A 23,302-nucleotide genomic window follows, 5' to 3' on the forward strand; every position below is an offset into this window, starting at 1 on the left:
GAACCAGCATGTCAAACAAAAAGTACCCCCAAACCACTTTTTTTTTAATGCTGATTTTGGATTATTGTTTTATATACATCTACATCTGTTTAAACAGCTTTTGTCAAGAATTAACTTTTAAATACTTGTGGAAATTGGATAGGTTTGACAAATTATTAGTGAAATTTTTTTTGGGGGGGGAGTTGTTTGACACTGAAGTCATGGTTACTTACTGTAACAAATAGCTCACCTGTTGGTGCACTTTTATTGTGCTACTCATGCTTTCTGAAATAACTTCACCTAAGAAGTTTGATTGATGGGTCAGGGTTGTTTTTGTTTGGGGGGGGGGGGGTGTTAATATTTTATGCATTCTATGTCACTTTAAGCAAATACAGCTATGTTTCTTCCAGTTGGCAAATAGTACTATACTTTTATAAGTTTAGGCTTTTCAGTCAGACTGAACAGGATTACAGTGAATTTGAATTAAGTAGCCTTGAAGTGTTGTATTAGTGATGTAGATTTTGTGAAGGATGAAACTGTTACTGTTCTAGAATTCGAAGAGCACGTGTATGCAGGAAAGAAAATATTATTAATAATTAGTCTCTTCTGTAGTAACCACTGAAAGTGTATCAGTATGCCTAATAGAAGCAAGTGGTGAAGTGTAGGTTTAACTTACATGATCCAAAACCATCTAACTTGGAGCATCTTTTTTTTCTTTTCAGATAATTGTAATGGCCTGTCGAGAATTCGAAATGGGAAGGGTACGTGTCCTAAATACAGAAATAAATGAGCTGTGTCCCTATGGGGCAATAGCTGTGAAGCTTCATATGCCAGATCCATAACTGTGATAATAATATGCCAGATGAAGTGAGAATGCTTATCCTTACATTTCTGGACATAGGAAATAGTTCATGAGACTACATTTCCTTGCCCATTTGTAGGGCTGCATGATTATTTTTTTAGGTGTCATCCCAGTGGAATATGAGTTTGTGTACAGAACTTTTCCAAGAGTTTGTTTCTGGCCGTGTCACAGTGGAAAGTGACTTGCTCTTTGTGGGATGTAGGCCAATTATGAAAATCCTGAGTCCTTCAGAATTTCCTGTCAATTGATACAGCTGCAAAAACAATTTTTTTTTTTCAAAAATCTCTCTTCTTTATTCTTATGTCCTTAGAAGGAAATTCAGAATAGTGAATTCCCAACTTGCACAAAAACTAAGCTTTCATTGCTCCCCTCTGCATGCATCTTATGCACGTGGTACAGGCAAATATGAAGTTTTCATCCTAATTTACAAAATGTCTTTTGCTTGTATTTGTGTTGGTTGTTTAAGATCTTGGTTTTGTTTTTCTCTTGTTATCCAAAAGAAAAGTTATTTTGCTATCTTAAAAGAAGTCCAGAATAAGGCATTCAGGATTGTAATTTTTGTCTGCTCTGCTTCTGTTAATCATCTTGCAGTACCATACATGAATTAAATTAGGATTATTTACTTTAACAGAAAAAATGTGAGCGCTACTGGCCTCTGTATGGAGAAGCAGCTGTAACTTTTGGACCATTTCGTGTTTCTTGTGTAAGTATAAAGCTTTATCAATTAATTTTCAAGTGTTTAGTGGGTTTGTAACTTATATGTTCAATTAACTATTTGTAATTGACTTTTCAGTTGTTCAGTACTAAATTTTACCAAGGGACTCTCAAAGGAATGTGCACCTCTAAGCTGTGTGGTTTTTTGAATCCTCCATGATTAATTTTTTTAAGAAGGGAACCTGTGTCCCCTGGTCTTGTATTTTTTTATGTATTATTTCTTGAGCTTTATATGCTGCTTGAATGTCTGTATAATACTCAAGAAATCAAAATCTTGTGCACTTGTTTTGTCTGTTATGACTTGTGCTTTCTGAGTGAACTGAAAGCAATACTGGGATAGGTTCTTTCATTAAGTTAATTAGCATTAAGTGTTTTAAGGTGTTTAAGAGCGTTTGTGTGCCTGTTTATTCAGCTATTAATATTTCTTTGAAATAGTGTAACAAGAATTAAGTACAATTCATCTTGTTAGGAAAATATATACTGGCAAATTTTAGTCTGTAAAGATTCTGAGTAACCTTTTCCTACAGTAAGTTGATTCAAATTTGCCTGCTTTTTCCCCTGTTCCTTGTGATACTGGTGAAAGGGATTTGTGTGTTTGTTGTAATTGAATTCTTAGCTGAGAATCCATTACCTTTAGGTACTCTGGTGTGTGTAGGCTGCATTCCTTTAAAACCTGCAAAGTGTTGCAGTTGTTGATGGGAAATGGTAAATTCCCAGGAGCAGATAGAAACGCATTAAAGCATATATGCAGTCTCCTAAATTCTCTGTGGGAAGCTGTAATGCCAAGTTTTTAAAGGCATCTTCAAATTCTGATGTTACTGATATTTAAAGTACAATAATATTGTTTGATTTCTGCAGTATCAACTTTTCTTGATATTCCAAAGGAAGATTTGAAAATTCTGTGAGCTGGAAGCTAGGTTTTTTGACCACAACCAAGACAATTAGTGATTCTTTTAATTGCTCCCTTAATTAAAAGCAATGGAAAAGGAAAACATAAAAGGAGACATTGCAGGAAAGAGTGGTAAGAGGCTGAAGCTTATACAGCAAAAGTGTTACAGAGGGACGGCTGTGAAAGGCAATCTGTAAATTAAAAGTTTGGAGAACTAAAACAAATATTCTTACATGGCTTATTCATGACTTTGGAGCAGACAAGACTTTAATTTCAGAACTCCTACATTTAAGTAAAAAGTATTGTGTTTTGCATGTCTTGTGCAGCAAGCTAACTTCCTGGTGTGTTAATCAGCGTTTTGATTGCCCCTCTCTTGAGGAAATCATAAATACAAAACCATTAAATTAAGTTAAAATTAAATTAAGTTAGTCATGTCCTGTATGTTGCATATTGTTTTTTGATATTTTTTTCCAATGTATTATTGTTTACTTGTGTTTAGGAAGCTGAGCAAGCAAGAACAGATTACTTCATTAGAACATTATTACTTGAATTTCAAAATGTAAGTACAGAATCTTTTCTGGTCTCACCTTCAATGGTTCCTCAAAAGTCTCCAAAATGATACAATGTCAGAAACTCATGAAAATATCTTCACTTCTTCAGGTGCTGATTATGTATGTAAATGATAAAGCTTGGAAGTAATGTTAAAATTATATTATATAAAGGAGGAATAGCAAAACTCTTTGCCTTTTATCTATGTTCTTGTTTACCCAAATGGCTTAAGCTTTCCTTATAAACTTACACAGAAATGTCAAATGTTAGACTTCATTTGAGTGAAAAGCAGCTCCCAGTAAATAAAAACTGTAGAGCCCTCCTGTAAAAACACAGAGCATTCCATTTTACAGAATACCTGTCATTTTGACTGTCAATCTGCATTAATAAATGATTTATTACAGGCTAGTCTCATTTGAGGTTATGTTTTCTTTGGCAAAGCTTTGTTTCAATTCAACAACAGATACCACAGCAGTTATGAAAACTGCTTAATCATGAGGGGAGTAATTTTGGGGAATGATTTTTGTCTGCAGTATTTGCTAGGAATGCAAGAACTTAATCAGTTTTTCTGTTAGTTCTCATAACTGGCTGGGCTGTGGGACAGTTTAGATAACAGAAATTCTGTGTAGTAGTCGGGGTTTGGGACATTTTTTGAAATGGTGCACTTCAAAACAGAGCTGGATACCAAAAACCCCAAAGCAGAACCTGCTTTCCTTTGAGTACCTGAATATTGTACCAGATACTGTAGTTGATGTATATTTTGCTTGCCTATATTATACATGCAAATGGTGTTTGGCTATTGACTTTGGGGAGTTCTGTCCCAGTTAGAAGCCTGTGTACTGCTTAAAAACTGAGCAGCAACAAAAACCTACAGCTTGTGCTGAGCTTTTGATCTTAACAAGGAAACAGGAGTTTGTTCCTATGAGGAGCAATTTAACTGAAAGGGTTAACAAATGTGTTATTTGATATGTGCATCTGATAAAGTGTTTTTCTTCAGATTTATGTAGCAGATTTGCTTGAGCATTCCTGTAAAATTAACTACAGACTTTTCATCTTTCTTTGAAGAATTTTAAGCATAGCCTTGCACTGGGGGTGGGAAAGGTGTATTTGTGGTATGATGTAATATCCTTTTAAGTTGGATTTCAGGTTTTCCAGAATAATTATATGTTTTGTCACTTCTGTAGCATTAGCAGTGGATTATCATACCAAAAATCCTATGCGAAAGGATTAAAATTATTTTGTAGGTTTGTGGAAATTTTAGTTTCTAGGAGGAAAACCAATTTAATTATTTTCAAGAAAGAGCTCTGGTTCTCTAATTTATCAGTGGCTGAAGAAAAAAAGGACTAGAAGGGTTCTTTTTGAAATTTTGATTTTCATATAAAAAACTTTTTTTTTTTTCCTTGACCATTCCACTAATGTGAAAAATCACTGGTCTTTTAGAAAGTAATTAAGTACAATTTCTTGGTGGAGCTTAATAGACAAAGCTGTCACTCTTCCTTTTTTTACTAATGACCCTGGTTTTACATAATCATCTAGATTTTTTAATTTGTGCTTTCTTCTGCTGTGTTTTCTTGTGTTTTAACTAGCTGTGGTGTTTCCATAGAGCTGGGGAAAGTCAAGCACCAAAAATAGAAAAATTTCCATGCTCAGGAGGCCTGCTATATTGCTTCTCACATAACTAAACAAAAAAGTTTAGGTCTTGAAACCTGTAGACTGTAATGTGGTCAAAACCTTCATGCTCCCCAGAATATTACTTTGAGGGGCTTACTGGAACCCAGAGGTATGACAGCAGCATGGAAAGGTGCAGTAGAACTAGCTACTGGGTCTGCTGGTTCTTTGGACAGTGATGAAAGAGGATTTTCAGGGTTTCAGGTAGCTGAGTAACTAAGCTCTTCCAAAGCCTGCTTCTTACCTTGTCTTTAGAATTATTGCAGCTCCTGTTACTAAAATAAAAGTCGACCTAATTGTTGTTGCAAGTGTGATCCATATTTAGTTGTGGTCTCAGTTATTTCTGTTTTCTTAATTTCCCTCAGTGAGCCTGTGCACGTGCGCACACACTTTATTTTTAATGTGACTAAACAACACCTTTGCCCCCTTTTTATTTCCTCAGTGTAAGTTACTGAACTGCAAATACAAAGACCACATGAAAGATGCTTTCTCCATTTCCATGTTGTAGATTTAAGGACATAGGACCTTTTCATAGGGTGCAGCATTCTTGGTCTTTTAGCCATATAATAAATAGAGAGAGGCTTCCAAACTGTCCCATAGGGCATCTTCTTATGCATTAGCAGCCCTTCCAATATGCCTTCAAAATTTCTCTTCTATTTTTTGGAGTGGTATAAGCTATAGGGTTTTTTAATCCAGTAAGTGATTTTGATTGTCAAAGCAAAGATTCCTAGAACTACTTCTTTGGTGCAAACTCAGATATATGTTATCATTAACACCTTTCTCACTGCCTCTCCCTTAGGAGACTCGTAGTGTCTATCAGTTTCATTATGTTAACTGGCCTGACCATGATGTCCCTTCATCTTTTGATTCTATTCTGGACATGATCAGCTTGATGAGAGAATACCAGGAACATGAAGATGTTCCTATTTGCATACACTGCAGGTATCAAATGTATTTATCTTTTAATTTTTAAACATTTTCATTTTTTCAGGTATAGACTTTTGTTATGGGATGCACTACTTTTGGTTCTAAGTCAGAATTTATTTATTTTACTTGGAAAAAAAACTTCTGTCAAAATTTAATTTAAAATCATGCAGGCTTCATTTTCTTAAAACTGATGCCACAATGAAATTTTGCTTTTATTTCAGTTTAAGACAGAATATCAATCAGAAAAGAATGAGCTCTTGAAAGGGGACCAATTTTGAGGTTCTTAAGATGTAAGTCCCCCTGAGGACAAAACAGACTTTGAAGATCACTGCAAATCAGCTTGGGAGTAAAGGCTCCATTCTCAATAGGAGAGACTGCATGGCACGTGCATCACTAAGAACTCTGTCTGTGTTCTAAAATAAGAGAAAAGATCTTTAATGAGCAGGCTGTAGTTTCCAGTTGGGAAGTCTGTACTTCTGAAGAACAGTTTCATCCTTGACCTGAAATTTGGCTAACAGAAGGACTGTTGAGACTGAACTGCTAAAAAAATATTTTGCTGACTTGACACTTTCTGATAACTTTTCTGGAAATCTTGCCTATTGTTTTTTATGGTTTTTAGAGGAAAAAAAAAAGGCAGTTCATATGTTATGTCAGGAAAAATTGACTTCAGATTTCTAAGCCAGGACACATTGAATTCATGGGACTTGTTAACTCTTTAGAGCCTAATTATTCTCTTCAAGGGCTGCATTCTATTTTTGAGTTGTCACTCTTAAGTGAGGTCTAAAACCATAAACTGACTTAGCACTACAATCTCTTTACTTTGTCCTGGTCTTTTTGAATGTCAATGTAACTCTGAATGTTGATTCTTTACAACAGTCTAACTACAATGTAGTAAATAACCATGAATTATAACTCAGCATGTGTAAAACAGAGGAATTCATACAATTTGGAAAAATAAGACAGTTTGTTGTCATTCTTAAACTTTCAGATTTATGTTTTTAGCTAAAAAGCAGAAAATACAGATGTGATACTAAATCAGAAAAATGTGGCAAGTCTTTAAATGTATTCTGTTCTGCCATTTTACATCATTTATCATTAAACTTGAAGACCACACCTGATGAAGCAGTAGCAGCTGGAAATAGTGTGGCAAAAGAAAGAGGCAATCAAATTGTCAGCACTGAATCATCTTTCATGACTGCAGTTCCAAATGGCTATGAAAACCTGCATTAAAAGATTCAGTGTTGCATTTTGCACTGCTGATTGTATTTTTAAGACACTGTAGCATCAGGCTGAGTGAAATGAAAATGATGGTTGATGGATTTGGATAATTTTTTTAACATGGACTTTTGAAATATAAGGCTTATGGTGTGTTTTTTTTTTAAATCAAATTTAAGTAATATCTAACACCTATCTGTTTATGTTCATAGTGCAGGATGTGGAAGAACAGGAGCCATCTGTGCCATAGATTATACATGGAATTTACTTAAAGCTGGGGTAAGGAATCCTAAAGGAAGTTTTATGACATTCTGTAATTTCATGGCAGTGATTGATTGAGTTTCCAAGTTTTCAAAAATAGTGAAATGTTTTAAGACAATCTGGAACTCTCTTGACAGGTTGGATTAAGACAGGTTTGGTTTCATTATGTTTGTACTTTAGTATGAACTTAGTTTCCTTGGACAGCAGGTTTTTATCTAAAAAAAGTCACTATAAAATTCTAATTTTTGAAAAATAAATTTCAATATAAATTGATTTTTGAATTCAACTTTCTCAGTCCCTCTGATGTATCATGCAGCTCAAATATAAAGGGATCACTTTCATCCTGGGATTTTTAGATTATGAACCATTGTTATCATTGCAGTGTCATTCATATTAATTACATTGGATATCTCATTTCAAAAATGCTCAAAATGCTCTCATCTGGTCTAAATCAAATGTCAATTTGGAACTGCTTTGAAAAAAAAATAGTTGCAGTGTGGAGAGAACAGATTAGCTTTACGTATAAAAGTTACACTTTTTTTTTAATGTTTAACAGCTTTTGTATTGTTCTGATTGTTATGTCATTGTAAGTAACTTGCTTCTGTATTTCAGAAAATACCTGAAGAATTCAATGTATTTAATTTAATACAGGAAATGAGGACACAGAGGCATTCTGCAGTGCAAACAAAGGTATAGTTTGCTTTAAAATGAAGGTGATAATATATCACTTCTTTAAAAAGATCTTGTGCATTAATTTTCATCTGGTACCTTATTATAGGAGCAGTATGAACTTGTCCATCGAGCCATAGCACAACTGTTTGAAAAGCAACTGCAAAAATATGAAAGTTGTGCAGACTGGAAGATTGCAGATGGAGTGGTAGGTGTCTTTCCCATATGTAGCTGTTAGCTTCTGATGAAAATTCTCCTCTGAAGTTGTTTTTAAAGCGTTCAGTGGTGTGATCTTATTAAGTTCTCATGTTTTTTAAAGTACTGCTTGCCTTGAAATAGATTAAGGGAGAGAAAAATAAGTTTAAAAGGCTTTTGTCAGGAAGCTTCACGCTCTACCCTTTTAACAAGGGGGAAGGAAGTGGGGAAAAATATTCTTCATTGGTATTCACAGTATTTGAGGATTTTTCTGTCTTTCTGTCCTTCCCCTTTAAATTTCATGTCTCCTATAGGTTTATTCTCTTTTTTATGTTTAGATATGTTTTCTTGGCTGTTGTTGGGCACTGTGTGAAAAATGGCTTTTTGGATTAATATATTCTTTCTCTCCCACAGTCCAGAAGTCTGTCCCACCCTCTGTCCCTGGATTGTGTTTTGTTTATTCAGTGATTTTCTGTCCCTAGTTGTGTAGATTCCATAGCTATCTAGAGGGAGTATGAGTGCTATCTCCAGGACTCTTTGAAATATCTGGAAGCAATTTTAAATGTGCTTTTATTAATAAGCATCCCATTCATTTTAGGGATTTAGCTGTCCTCTGCTGTACTTTTTAGGAAGTCTAGAATGTTTTTAATTCTTGTATTAAAGACATCCACCCTTCTGCTAACTCCTAAGAATTTATGTCAGTTCATATATATGTACTTATGAGGTCTTTAGTCATGGCAAGAAGCCTGTTGACTAAATACAATATGGATAAGGCAGGATGTTTTTTTATGGTTTTTTTTTGGTTACAGGTTTGATTAAACTGATGTGGTGCTTTTTTTTTTTTTTTTCCGCCTGAAAAAGAAGCGTGGCAGGGTTTGGATTATGCAGATTGATTAGCTTTGTACAGAAGTGATTTCTAAATACTTGAATTTTGATCATAAAACAATACATGGATGAGTCTACTGTATCTTCTGATTATTTCACTTAAATCTGATCTTATGTAGAATCAAAAATGTCTCTTATTTACTTATTCCTATTACTATGTATATTAAATGACTTACATATTCCAGAAGATGAGTAAAGCTGTGGTAGAATATGGTGATACTCTGTAACAAAGGCAAGTCCTGTCTTTAGCAGAGCTTGAGAGATTTTCTGACTAATAAAACAAGACCAAATAGAAAATGGATAGGTAACATACATGGGGATGAGAGAAGGGTAAATCCCAGCTCTGAAAATGCAGTGATGGAGTGTGAGTTTTGAGTTTTGCTTGGATATAATCTTGGTTTGTGATCAACAAGTTGTAAAGGAAATTGAGTTTTAGCAGTTACTTGGAAACTAGTAAGAGCAGAGAATGTAATGTCCTTGTGTGGGTACCTTGCAGTTTGACTACTACTGAGTGCATGTCAAGTCTGCTTATCTCAAAAACATGTTACAGAATTTGAACATTAAACACCTGGACAAGGATCAAAGGTGTTGGAAGGCTCAATCTAAAGAACAGCCAGACTGAGGTGGAGAAAAATGTCTGAGGTTAGATATAACAGAGGCTGAGTAACAACAGAAAGCTGATTACTATTAACTTTTTTAGGTCTTACTGGTGTCCCTTAGAAAGGCTTCATAAAAAAAAAAAAGTGACATTTGTATAAAAAATGCAAGATGAGACTGCAGAGCTCCTTGCAGCTGAAAGCCTGTATCTTTGGGGTGAATATCTCAGCATCTTGGAATCTTCTTCCATGAGTTTCACTAACCTCTGACCTGTGAAATTCCACAGTTACAATCAGTTGGAAAACATTCTAGGGAAGGATCTCCCTGTATGTCTGCTCTGATCTTATTTTTCCCTGAAAGTTCCCTTTTGGTCACTGCTGGAAGCAGGACAAAGTAAATCTTTGACTAGGCATAGCCTTTTTTGTGTTGGGAAATGATGCTTCTTCCCACTGTTACTTGAAAAATTCTGCAGAAAGGTTGAAGGGGAAAGTGTCAGGGGTAAAGAATTTCTGAATCTAAAAGTCTGGTACTTAGACTTGCTACTGTCCATTTGTTAGAAAGTTTTCTTTCAAGAAATTTACTGGTATAGGCTTAGCTTCTGTTCTGGATTTATAAAGGTAACCTCACATATACAGTTAAATATTTTCTTCAAGTTTTAACCTGATTCTCAAAACTTTGAAGCTCACGTGTAACATCACTTTGATATTCTGACAAAGCTCCTTCTTCCACCTCCAAGAGTGTTATGTAGTATCTCTTGTGTATAATGTCTGATTTTCCTCAGGAATTTTCTAGTTTGCTTTCTTTTAAAAAACAAGCAAGCAATCTGGAATGTATCTTGGTTAAAAAAACACTAATTCTGCGGCACGAAGTTTTCAAGTAAATTTTTAAAATACCATGTCATATTCTAAGGCTCCTTCATGCATGTTACTTTGCCTGCAGATGCTACAGCAACTATGAAATCTTCAATATGTGAATTGTTTTAATTATGTCCACTGAAAACAATTCCAAATAAAATCCATGTGCCTACTTTCGATTTATTACTATTTGTTAAATAGGAGATGCTGCTGGGCTGAAGGGGAAATGTGTCATTTATTCTCTTTTGAGAATTCTGTGAAGAGCTGGAGTGCTCTGTAGGGTTGGTGTCATGGTTTTGTTTTCCTGTTGCTGTTCTCACTTCAAGCAGTGTTTGAAGTGGGTTCAGTTCCAGGGGCTCTGTAAGCAGGGCTTGCCAGTAACATCCCAGTAAAAGGTTAATCTGATTGGCAGTGGGGGGCAGTATTCATGGGGAAGTAGCTCAGACACAATCCCAAACGTGTGTTCCTGTGAACTTGCCAGCTTTGCCCTGCTGGAAACAATACTGTAAAAAGTCAGCAGCAAGGTATGCAGTGTTTGAAAATACACTTATGACAGGGTTAGAATTTCCATTAGAATTTGATAGATTTGAAACCATGTAGAAAACACATGATGTGCTTTAATGTAGTAAATGCCTATGCTTGCCATATAGTTATACCTATTGTGAATGTGTAGAACTACAAACGTTTAACACTAAGTATTTAAATGGAATGAAATTAAATCAGGAAAGCTCTGCTCAGATAGCAGTGCTTTCAACAGTACCCCACAGCAGCCAAACTTCGGGGTGAAGAATTGCTGCTCAGGAGCCATTTTTTTGGAGATAAGGAAAGAATTCAGATGCTAAATTTGATAATCAGAACTATTCCCCACCCCCACTTACTAGTACTTTCAAGTTGCCAAACAATTAAATTGGAACAGAATCTTGGACTGAAGCCCTTCCCACTGAAATTTTTGATCATATTGTTATGTATTTCAGGTCAATAGCTGTGCTTCTCACCATCATTTACTTTGTTAGAACTGCTGTGAAAATATTTCACTTGGTGTTGGGTTTGGAAGCTTTGAAATATATGTGAGATCATTAATCTTGGTCATCTGATAAGGTATCAGTAAGATTTGTATCAGTGAAATATTTTATGAGTTATTTGAGAAGGTTCCTCGTGAGCTGAAATGAACTGTAGCTGTCTTGGAAAGTCTGAATCATATGGAACTTCATCAAGTTGGATGTTCTGTTTGGAAGTCAGAAAAATGAAATTGGCTGAAAGACAAACAACCAAGCTCACTCTTAGCTCAAAAATGTTTCTTGTTGAATTTTTTTCTTGACAACACCAAGCATGTTATAGTACTGCAAGTCCTTGTTTTGCCCTTACCCATGAGTAGAAGCTTGTGTTAATAAACACTTTCTCCAAAATCTGGCAGTGCTAGTACTCTCCAGTGTCTCTTGCATTTCGTGCTGTGAAAGCAACAGAGTTCTGTTTCTGTGGTTGACTGCACTTTTAGAAGTCATGGTGGAATCAGCTGCTATAAGAAGAATGTTCATGCTATAGGAGGAATGTTCCTAATGGTTTAGAAACTGTAAGTGAAAAGATTGTGCTGTTCATATTCTCTTGGCTGTTTGGCAGCTTGGAAGGATATTTTTTGTCATTGCAGCATTCTAAAAAATCACGTATTTCTTCAGAGACATTTATCTTGTTGCCTCTGTTGGAATGTTTTATTTAATCTGAGTCACTTGAGTGTATCATTTCAATCTGAAGTATTTTTCTTTTTATCTACTGATGCTCAGTGATTCCCATGCTGCTTTATGAAAAGGGCAAAAGGAATGCCTCAATCCCTTTTAAGGGAGAACATGCGATTACTTCTGGAGGAGTATTTGCAGTAAATTTGCCAGTATTTTACTAGTACAGAAAGCTTCTGAATGACATTAAATATTTCCACTGTGAGTTCCAAAAGAAAATGATACATTGCAATTCCTGGGCAAAAGGTTTTGAATTGTGGGCGGTGTGTGTGAAATTTTAGTGTAAGACTATGATCCTCTATTGGCTTTAAGTTAGTGACAGCACTCTTTGGTGCTTGAGCCAGTGGAGAAAGCAGGTGGAGGAAAGATCCCCCCCCACCTTGGGAGGTGACAGCACAGTTTGGGTTACCTTAGATAGCTACATTCAGACACTGCATCTGCTGTGAGAATTCCTTGTTTCTCTGCATTACTACAGGAATGTAAGTTACTTTGCATTTTAGTAGACTAGGGGCAATCTACACAAAATATTTGTGTTATATTCCTAACTATGAGCAGTTTCACTTGCTCTCAGTAGCTACTCCCTCAGGAGAGCAACTCCAGGGGAGCTCTTGAACTGTTGAGCATTTGATGCATATAGACACAAAGGTTGGGGAAAGATCCTGTTCTTTTGTTGACCCACGTTGCAGAGAGAAGCCTGCCACAGTAGGATAGTTCTTTTCTGTGAGAAAGCAGGGTGCTACACTGAACACTTAGTGAATTTGTTAATCCATTTTTAAAACATGTTTCTGTATGATGACCCCCGTGAGCTTTGTTTGTTGTCCCGGTTTGTCTAAGCTGATACTTTAAAAAATTGTGCTCTGCCTGAGAATGCAACATCTGTCTAGAGAAGCAAGGGAGTGTTGATTGATGTCAATAAGCTGTGCTTGGGAAGGCTGTGGAAGGCTTTTTCTTAATACCACCATCTGCTCTTCTCAACAGATGCAGTCATCCCAGAGAGATACCCTATATTCACTCTCAGAGCTGAGCTTCCTTGTTTCTGCTCCATGCTAGTTTTTCTGCAAGTTTGCCTATTCACTTAGTTTGATATATGACAGGGAAATCTGTGAGCTGGTGTCCCTCAAGAGTGATAAATACTCAAAGTACTGGTTATTCCCTATTTCTTGTAACACAGAACAGAGAACAACTAACAGGGAATGACTTCTCTAAAAGCAAATGAAGCCTTCACAGAAACATCAACCCCATTGAGCTAATCAAGGGGAGTAGCAAAGTACCTCTCTTTTTTGGTGATAGTAATTCCTGTAACTATTCTTGCTCCTCATTCAGTGTAACTAAAACAGTGAATTGTTCTGGAATTTAACCTGATGCAGAAATGAAAGTTTTGAGCACCTCTCTGCCTGAAGCCTTCCTTGTGTATGAAATTGGGGTAACCACTGGCTTTTCTAGTGTTAAATTTAAAAGTACCATTTTGTATGCAGGTTTTCTTGTTGGGTTTTGTTTGTTTAGGGGCTTAATTTTTTTTTTCAAGGAAAAAAAAGTTTTTGTAAACTGTCATTGTGTATGTGCCTTGGCCATTTGAATTTATATACATTTTTGTGAGGCTTATACATATGTTCTGTTACCAGTAGCAAAAATGGCAATGCCTTTTCAGCTACTTGTGTCTGTCTCAACTACAAACAGCTTCTTACTGCATACATGGAGTTTTAAGAAGCTTTGACATATGTTAGCTTCTTTAATAAGCTTTTTCTTCGGCCTGTGAGAAAACCATATCTCAGGAAACATTCTGTTCACAAACACTTCACTTTGCAAACATAGAAGGACAGGGATGCAGCTGCTGATTTGTTTTCTGGACAAGTTAGTCTAGAGCCAACGGCACACCCTTCCCCTTGCCAATACCCTTTAGAAAACTGAGTGCATAAATAAGAAGTGTGTTCCTGAAAACTTCTATGCTAGTGGAACTGTACTGGGAGACTTCCGAGCTGTTGTAGGATGGAGAAGTTGGTGGTGAAGGGGGAGGAATTCTTGCAGAGTCTCACTCTTTCTAGCATCTCTCTACCTGTGAAACTGGGATGTGCTGCAGTGCTGAAGCAAGGCCAGCAGCCTGCTCTGTTCTCAGGATGCAGTTGTTGAGGATGCATTCATTTTAGCTCTGGTTGTTAGTACTTATGAGTAAGGGGAGCCTTTAGTGCTATCCATAGTAACAAATACATAAGGGAGAGATTCAGAGTTTGCATTGCACAGCTGGGGGAAGTGGGGAGGAACATGACACGACTGTTGAGCAGGAAATGGAGTTTATTGTTGAATTGTGGGAGCCTCAGCATCTTTGGCACCGAGCTTCAGCATGGTCTCCTGCCTGAATGAGGCAATACAATTAATGTCCATATTTGTTAAAGGCAAAATTATCTGTATGGTCACTCATTACTTGATGTCAAAAAGTAGGAAATTGCTTTGTTACTTTTTTGAGAGGAGCTGGTAGAGGGGTTGGATGTTCATGCCCCTTGGTCGTGTTTCCAATGCTGGGGACCCCAAATCTGGATGCAAACCACTGTAGATAATACCAATACCAATTAAAAAATCCAAAGAAAATTCAATACCAATTAAAAAATCCAAAGAAACCCACATTCATATTTTTCCCCAGTCATTAGCTGCATCCAAAGCAGCATGGGCAGCAGGTGAAGGGAGGTGATTCTGCTCCTGTCCTCCATGTTCTCCTCCGTGAGACGCCACCTTGGGTACTGCATCCAGCATTTGGGTCCCCAGCACAGGAAGGACATGTTGGACTGAGTCCAGAGGAGGGACACAAAGATGAACAGAGGGATGAACAGGTCTCCTAAGAAAACGGGCTGAGAGTTGTGGTTGTTCAGCCTGGAGAAAAGAAGGCTCCAGGGAGACTTGATTGTGGCCTTACAGTACTTCAAGGGGGCTTACGAGACAGATGGGGACAGACTTTTTAGCAGGGCCTGTTGCAGTAGGACAAAACATAATGGTTTTAAATTCAAAGACAGTACACTCAGACTAGATGGAAAAAAGAAATATTTATGATGAGGGCGATGAAACACTGGAACAGGTTGCCCAGAGAGGCTGTAGGTGTCCCATGCTGGCATTCCTGACAACAGCCAAGGCCAGCTTGGACAGGGCTCTGAGTAACTTGATCTTGTTAAGATGCTCATTGCAGGATTAAATGGCTTTTGAAAGTCCCTTCCTACACAAACTGTTCAATGATTCCATGAAAACCAAACAACTTTGATTGACTGCTGTGGGAGCTTCAGTTGTGTTCATTCAAATGTGAGTGGCTTTTATCTGCTAATTGAATCTTACTCCAAAAAACCCCTGATAGCTGCAGCTAGTGGTCAACAGGACAATGAACTCCCTGTGCAATTTCCCTGAAAGGACTAAACACGATCCATTCATTAAGGAACAATAGGGTGTTTCTGCTGGAGTACTTGTGCAATATTATATTTGACAACAACTTAATGGGGGGCAGTTGGGGAAAAAACAGTAAGAAAGATCAAAATAGTTAATTTTTTTTCTTCAGAGGTAAAGCTCCGCTTAGTACACTGAGGAATAGAATTTGATAATACTCTTCACAGTAGTCAACAGCAATACTTTAAGACAAGTAATGGAAATTAAAAACATATAACTAATTAATCTAAATTTAAGTGAAGTCAGTTAACTTTTGAGGTAACTTGTAGTTTATCTTCCGAAGCAAAAATTGTTCACTGAATTCAAATGCAACTATCACATCTGAAGCAGAAATTTAACAGGGAGTTCCCTTTTGTTCTATAAAAGTGAAGAAGGTCAGTCTCTATCACCAGTCTCAGCAGGTAGGCTGGCAGATAGCAGACCCTATTGCCTCAATGTGGTATTGTGCTTTGAAATGTATTACACCAGTTTGGGATATTTGTTGTTCTTTTTTAAGATTGCTTTTCCAAAAGAGAACTTTCTCCAGAAAAGCCTTTAGGTAAAATAAGCATTAAAGTTAAATGAACACTAAGGTCCTTCTTGATTTTGTTGGGTCTTGTGGCTGTGGCACATGTTTGGAAATGGTATGTCAGCTTTAGACTGTTGCATGTTCTGTTTTATGATTTTTAATAATATATGACTTTTTCCTTATTTTCACTTAGTGGCTGGGTTGTAGTTAAATAGTGTTCATAGGCCCTCTTGGGGTGCTGTGTTTTAGATGTGTGGTGAAAACAGTACTGATGCTTGTTTGTAGCTAATGCTGCAGCTATAGCTGAACAGTTTGGCCGGTCAGGAAGTGGCAAAGACCCACCTGGGGAAGGGTATGAGTGATTGCTTTTGCATTGCTTGTTTGATTTCTTTTCTTTTCATCTTCTCCCACTTCTTTGCCTGCTGAACAATTTCGTCTTGACCCACGAGTGTTCCTGCTGTTCCTCTTTCCCCTGCAGGAGTGGAGTGGAAAAATGAGAGTGGTTCTGTGGGGCTTAGCTTCCTGCCACAGTTAACCCACAGTATTTTACATGTATATGCATGTAAATGTGTATGGATTTATAAATACATGCATATATAAAATATGTCTTTTATATTTACAGTCCAAAAGGGAAATTAAAATCTTCATGCTTTGCTGAGTAAATTAAACTTTGTTTTACACAAATGGGAGATTATTCGAAAATGTTTTAGATCAGTGTGTTAGGAGACAAGTGGGTAAGATCTTCCTCATTTTCTGACAACACTGTAGATCATTCTTGTCTTCATTGGAGTGATTGTACAAGTGGAAATAATTAAACTGATTGGAAAATAAATGCTTTATTATCCAATTGTTCATTTAAATATTCAGCTTGAATAATTGGGAGAGTGTACAAGACCTTGCTCTCTACTAAAGAAAGATCAGCTTTTTAGTATTTTCTCTAGTGGATTGTTCAGTGGCAAGTGGACCAAAATCTTCAGTCGGAAAAATCTGAAGTTGGATACACAAGATAAAAAATACCTTTGTGCGTTTAGAATAGAGTTTTCAAAGTGATCCCTGTATGATAGCCAAAAATAGGCCATATTGTTATATATTACTGCCAAGTGTCATTACAGATCTTTGGACCTCACAGTTCAAATATCGTGTGTATCATCTTTACAGCCATGAGTAAAAATACCCTTTTTTCTTTTAATCAGGATGAAAATAATACAGAAAATGCTGTCAGTTCTTCAGATGCTGAGAAACAGGACTCTCCTCCACCAAAGCCTCCACGGACCCGCAGGTGATTAACTGTGTTCCTATACTATTTTAAGCAGGAAGATGAATAAAAAGTAGAATAAAGCTACTGATACCGTAAGGACTTAAGATGAATATGTTGTGTTTATAAATAGAAATATACATAATGCAAATAGAAGTCTTGTAATTGACTCTGAATATAAGCCACAATATCTTTGTGAAGTCTGTGTTTAAGTCTACCAGCTGTGCAATGATTGAGTAGACATGTTTACTAGTCAGATATGTTAGATCTACTTTTGCTTTAATTGTGCCAGGTGACAGTAGCAAAACAAACTTAAAATCACCTCAAATAATGACTGAACCTTCATTTTTGGAGACAAAACCATAATGAAGCATAGCCATTTATTCCAGAAAAATCTCAGACAAGTACTGCTTTTGACCAGAGTAAGGCAGCCAAACACTGTTATTATTGAGAAAAATCCTTTCGTTCAGCAGAGGAAAATCTTCTCTAGTTCTTAAAATACCTAGACATAGCTTTACAGAAGTGAAAAGTAAAGCAAGATCACCTGCCAAAGTCACATTACCTTAGTTAAACAGATGTAAGGTGAGCACTTGGGTTTCCTGAAGTTGTCGAATGACATAAGAAACCACCAGCCAGTTGATATTCTTGCATAACATTTAGGCATAGGTAAAGTATAATTCCTTTAAAATAAAGAAAGAGATGGAAGTAAGTTGGGGCTTTTTACAAAGATATTACATGGTTGGGGCTATGTAGGCAATATATTTGTTACCTTATTCAGATTGGATGGTAAGGTGATTGTATTCAGTTATGTAGATTAAGATGATGACAGGAGAGTCTCTTAGCCTGTATTCATGAGTTCCAAGCTCTTGAAACTTAATCACTGTGCTTAGAAATATGGTTTCTGTCCAATAGATTATTTCCTTACTGTTTCCAAGTATTCCTTGAAATAATCTTAGGTGTACCTTAGTTTTTATCATTTATATATATTCAGGTAATATTAACTTATGCAGAATTCTTATAAATCATGTTTAAGCACACATGTGTCTTATCTGCACTGCATTGTTCTTTACTTGCTGTATTAAGTTAAAATCTTTTAATATCTTCTTAAAGCTTGGGGGTTTTTTGGGCCTGTTTCCACAAAATCATACTTTCCCATCTGCCAGCAGTGTTCTGCCAGGCAGATTGGTTTCTTAGAGGTGAATAAATGGAAGCTTTTAGCAAAGCTGTCGTTATTCTAAAAAAGGGATTATTTTTGAAAAACAATTAATTAAACTTCTCCTGGAAGATGCTTCTGAGGAAAGACTTTATTTGCTGTTAGTCACATCTGCTCAAAATACCCACTAATGAGCATGATTTTTTTTCTTTATGCGGGGGGATGGGTAATTTTACAAATCTAGAGCCTGATTCAGGAAGGACATAGAGCCAGGTTTATGGATGTTTTGGCATTAACTTCCTTTTCCTGGGGAGGATGGGAGAGCAGAACCAGTGAAACATTCTAATTGAATTCCCATATTCAAAAGGAAACATTTTTAGGTTGCCAGACAAATGTGTACTGAAGTTTTACAGGCATTGTCTCTGAAGAAGTTACAAGCAAGTTGCTAAAGCTACTATTTTTGGAAAGAAATAAGGCTTTTACATTGCATATCATCTATATTGTAAATGCCTTTATAATGTGTATTTAGTAAAGCAAACTGCATTTTTTAAGGGAAGGCTTAACATTTGCTTTGTTTTTTAAAGCAAAAAGGCCTATGGGGACTGATGGTGCAGAGTACTTTGGGCCAGCTTGGTTTCAGGTGAACTTGCCTGAGATCATCCTGACTGAACAGAATAAAAGTTGGGATTCTTTTCTTGGCCTCAGGATTCTTGTATTGTTACTGGACTAAACCATGTTTGCTTAGACAGGGAAGTCTATGATACCTTTTAGTTGTTTTCTGACAGCCCCATGTCTGCTGGATGAGATGGTGCCATCTCCTCTGCAGCCTTTCCACTGACTAACCACTCAGCACATGGCAGAATGTTTCTGTGAAGATGGCTTGCTCACTCTTCCTTGTTCTGTTTGTAATATAATGAAATCATCTCAGTATCTTCTTTCGAATTTAAGATCTCTTCTTCTGAAAGTGCAGCTAATATTATGTAAACACTCTTGTCTGTGCTAAGGATGAGATGTCACCAAAGACTTTTACCATGCAAGGTAGGAAGCTTACTCAGAGAGGTATTGTTACTCCTTTTAGTACTTGCTTTGGCCTGGGCATGTATTGGGGATGGACTGATACTTTCTGGGCTGCTTTTGCATCTTCTTGGAAGTTATAAGTATCTTTAGGATATTGGTATTATATTGGTATTAAATTGGTGTTTTATTTACTTAGATTGCCATGAAGCATCTACCTGTACTTTTTTTTAATTGCAGAGGTTTTGGAATTGTACTGCCTTCCAATCTTTTCTCACCTTGTAATGCTTTAATGTAATTAAACTTGCTGTGCAATATATGAGTGTAGTCATTTAGCTTAATCTCTCTCTCTCTATTCGATGTCAACAGCAAAAAAATCTAATATTTCTTGATTATTAGAAAGATAAACAAGAACAACTCATTACTGCATACATCAGTACCTTATCCTAGAAATTGTTTGGCTTGGCAGTTGATGATCACTTCTTGTGAAAGGCACCTTTCTTTAGAGGACTTGGGGTGGAAAGTCTTAGTTAGACATGTTTTAATTATTTTCAGGTTAAGGTAAGAAGAGGACATAAGATTTAACTTTGTTAGATATAAGAGTGCAAAAAACTTAAGTTTACAGTTTAGGACTGTACTTGATTTTACATGACTGATGGTTCACAATTCAGAAGGAGCACCTCAATACCTTTAAGTATTAGTCCTTGAAATATTTGTGTGCTTAGTAGTTGATTCTAAAGTATTTGGGAAAAAACGTGGTTACAAAAGGTTCTTTATTTTCAAGTTCAAATGCAGTTTTAAATCAAAACATAGACATAAACTCAAAAAAAGTGAAGATGATTTAACAGGTTTTTTTGTATGCATTATAATGAAGAGCTATGTGCTGCTGTCTGAAGGAGAAAAGATGAAATACTGCAGCAGTTTAACTTCTCATCAGATTCTGTTTGCACTTCAGTCTAATGATAGTAAATGCATTTCCAGGGTTATGTCTTATTCTGTTTCATTTCAAACCCTGCAAACCATCTCTTTCTATCTCCTGCAAAGCTAAGATAAAACTCATTGATGAGTGTTCCTTCTTAGTTAAGTGTCTCTAATTTGTATGCCACAATTTAAAAAATCAAAAAAGCCTCCATAAGTAAATTTTAAGAGATAAGTTCACCAGCTGGTTATTTTTATTAATTCATTATACTCTTATATAAAATTATTTGTAGTGCATTTGCAACAGCCTGACTCGCTGTAGTGTGGCTTTTCTTTCATGTGGATGGAAGTGATTTCATGCTAAAGTAGAATAATGTGGTTGTCTAGCTTCGGCCTGCTTATGTTGAGTTTAATTTCCCTATTTTAATTATGAGGGAGGATGTAGAGCTTGGTATCTATTTTTGGTTGTTCATAGCAGCTGCATTCCATGACCTTGGCATCAGTCTCTTTGATTTGAAACACCCTACAGTATGCTGCATGGAATAACCATGGATTACTTAAGGCTTTTTTTCTTTTGAACACTGGCCAAGTTTCATTTAAATCTGAACCCATTGTGTGCAGTTTTGGTAATACAGTTCTTTTCCACTAGGAGTGGAATGGATTAGATTTTAAAACATTTTAAAAATGTATAATTTACTGCAGAAAAAGCAATAAATTAGTTTTTTCATGTATACACTTTTGGTGGATAGCTGTGGGGAAGCTTTTTTTTTTCCAAATTATATTTTTTTTCCAAATTATAGTACTTTTGACAAATTGTGTCTAATTGTTACTATGACAAATAATTTAAAGTTGTTACTGCCTGAGAAGCAACTGGCTCTAGGGCAATGCATCAGCTGCCCAGGCTGTGTGGCAATAAAAGTGTATGAAAAAGCTGCCTCGATCACCCAGGGAAATTCCATTTCCAGCTGTAAATGAGGAAGTGCTGGGGTAGTGGCATTCCAAGATAATCAGGAGCAGTTGTATCTGAAGAGGCACTTGAAGGCTGAGTCATGACCAAGTTTCTATTTTATTTTTTTTTTATCACACAGTGACATTTTGCAACCCTGTGTGTTTATTTAAAGGTGTAATACATGGAAGCTTACTTCTTGTACTTCAGTGGCCTGGCTTTCTTTGTTCCACTAACTCTTTTCTGTCTCAATATCTTCTTTCATGAGCTTTCTGTGAGTTTCCTGGTATTTTTAATCACTCTGGTCTTACTGTCTCCTGTTGTTTTCAAGAGTATTAGTAGGTAATTTTCAGATAATTTTCTAGAAATGTCTCTGGAGCCCAGCTGTTGAAGGACATGCCCAAAGACAGCATTATGCAGCAGCCCAAAATGCCCAAGATTCACACGAGTTTTATAAAAAAACTACTGCCAAACAGAGATCTTCTGAATGTGTTCATATCCTAATATTTCTGCTATGTAAATACAAACAGAAACATTATTTGCAATGCAAAACATGTGAAATAGAAATATTAAAAATGCCAGTGAAATGGAAAAAAAATACCTATTGGGATCTAGTTACTAATTTAAAGAGAAAAAATACATCAGTTTGCTATTGGGATATCTCAGTTGCTGAGGACAGGTATCCTTCAATATTAATAAGGCAAAGAATGATTTTGGCAAATAATTTCTCACTTCTTCACTGTAAGCTCTCATTTAAGAATAGAGTGCCATTTAACTTCAAATGTAATGGGGGACATGATAGTAGTTCTGTTGAGATGTGTAGGAGGAAGTTGTTTAATCAACCTTTGGTCTGCTGATTTATGCAGTATTTCCTGTATCAGTTCTAGGGATACATCTAAGGGAACTGTTTGAATACAAGAGAGGAGAGGCTCTGTTTACCGATGGATTGAAGGGTAGTGTGATTTTATTGAACAGTAATTGGTGAAGAACTTAATGAATTTTGACTGGTATTGTGGACCTGTAACCTTGTTATAGCTAGTTTAATGCTAATTTGCTCCTTTAGCTAATTGTAATGCTTAATGTTAGGTCTGTACCAGATAAGAAATTAGTTTTGCTGATGGAAATAACTCTGGGTCAGGAAAATCAGGTCAATAAGGGAAAAACATGATTTTCAGTAGGAGGATTTAGTGGAGATTACTGATGAGCATCACTGCTGCTAAAAGGGGGCATGTAAACATTTGTCCAAGTGCATTCACTGTCTCCCTCCCCATGTTCCCCTTCCCATTTGGAATAGAGGAGGGAATTCTCTTGTCCTTAGTGTGTATTAAATTGCAGCAAGACTTATATTCCCCCCCCACTTTCCTATCTTATCTTTACTAATTCAGACAAACAACTTGTTCTCAAGCTTACTCCCTTTTCAACAACATCTAGAGGCAAGAGTTCCCAAATTACTTCTGTTAAATTGCTTTGGTATGCTTTGTATTTCTCCTGTTTTAATATAAAGAAAAACAGCAATATACAAGTGCAGGGAAGAGAGGAAGAGAAGGAATTTGAGGCCCAACTCCTTGTGACAGGAGTCAGGCAAGGAATAGAAGAAATCATGCAGAACTGAAAGGGGATCTGGGGTTTTCCAGATACAAAGGTACAGGAACTTGTAGAAGATCATTTGGAAGCTGGGAAGCTTGCAGTACTTGAGGAGGTTAGGATTTTCAAACTGAGAATCCAAATGGTTCTCTTTAGTATGGAATCCCTTGTATAAAGATTTCAGTTCTGCAACCCATACTGCTGTAGCTTGATGCTAACAAAGGCACAAGGATGAAACACATGCTGTAGCCTGTCCCAGGTCAGGTATGCTTTTAGTTCTCTACAAGATTCAACTGTGAGACGGTCACTGGGCATTTTTGTTCTGGGGTTTTTTCCTGTATGTCATGATAGTCTCAAGAATTTGCACTTGCTGAGTCCTTCTCATGGTGTGGAAGTAGGGGAGCCAAAATAGTACTTTGATTTTGCTCATTATGTGGCATGCAGACAAATAATGAGAGCCTCTCTGATGCCTTTCTCTTGTAGACAGTTCTTGTGCAATTGTGTGATCCT

The 23,302-nt window shown here is 36.5% G+C and overlaps 1 protein-coding gene across 4 annotated transcripts in view; it reads left to right on the top strand.

Moving 5' to 3' along the window:
* Positions 1–23,302, top strand: part of PTPN12 (protein tyrosine phosphatase non-receptor type 12) — a 70,814-nt gene that overhangs the window by 36,807 nt on the left and 10,705 nt on the right. For 3 of the 4 annotated variants that reach the window (XM_062491647.1, XM_062491650.1, XM_062491649.1), the window contains exons 5-12: positions 702–740; positions 1,473–1,544; positions 2,944–3,003; positions 5,461–5,603; positions 7,016–7,082; positions 7,677–7,754; positions 7,843–7,941; positions 17,116–17,201. In XM_062491647.1, coding sequence (XP_062347631.1) covers positions 702–740; positions 1,473–1,544; positions 2,944–3,003; positions 5,461–5,603; positions 7,016–7,082; positions 7,677–7,754; positions 7,843–7,941; positions 17,116–17,201 — 644 coding nt within the window. The remainder of the gene's footprint in view (positions 1–701; positions 741–1,472; positions 1,545–2,943; positions 3,004–5,460; positions 5,604–7,015; positions 7,083–7,676; positions 7,755–7,842; positions 7,942–17,115; positions 17,202–23,302) is intronic. The other variant, XM_062491648.1, reaches the window with a different exon arrangement.

This window comes from Cinclus cinclus, chromosome 4 (genome assembly GCF_963662255.1).
Source record: "Cinclus cinclus chromosome 4, bCinCin1.1, whole genome shotgun sequence".
Taxonomy (NCBI): domain Eukaryota; kingdom Metazoa; phylum Chordata; class Aves; order Passeriformes; family Cinclidae; genus Cinclus; species Cinclus cinclus.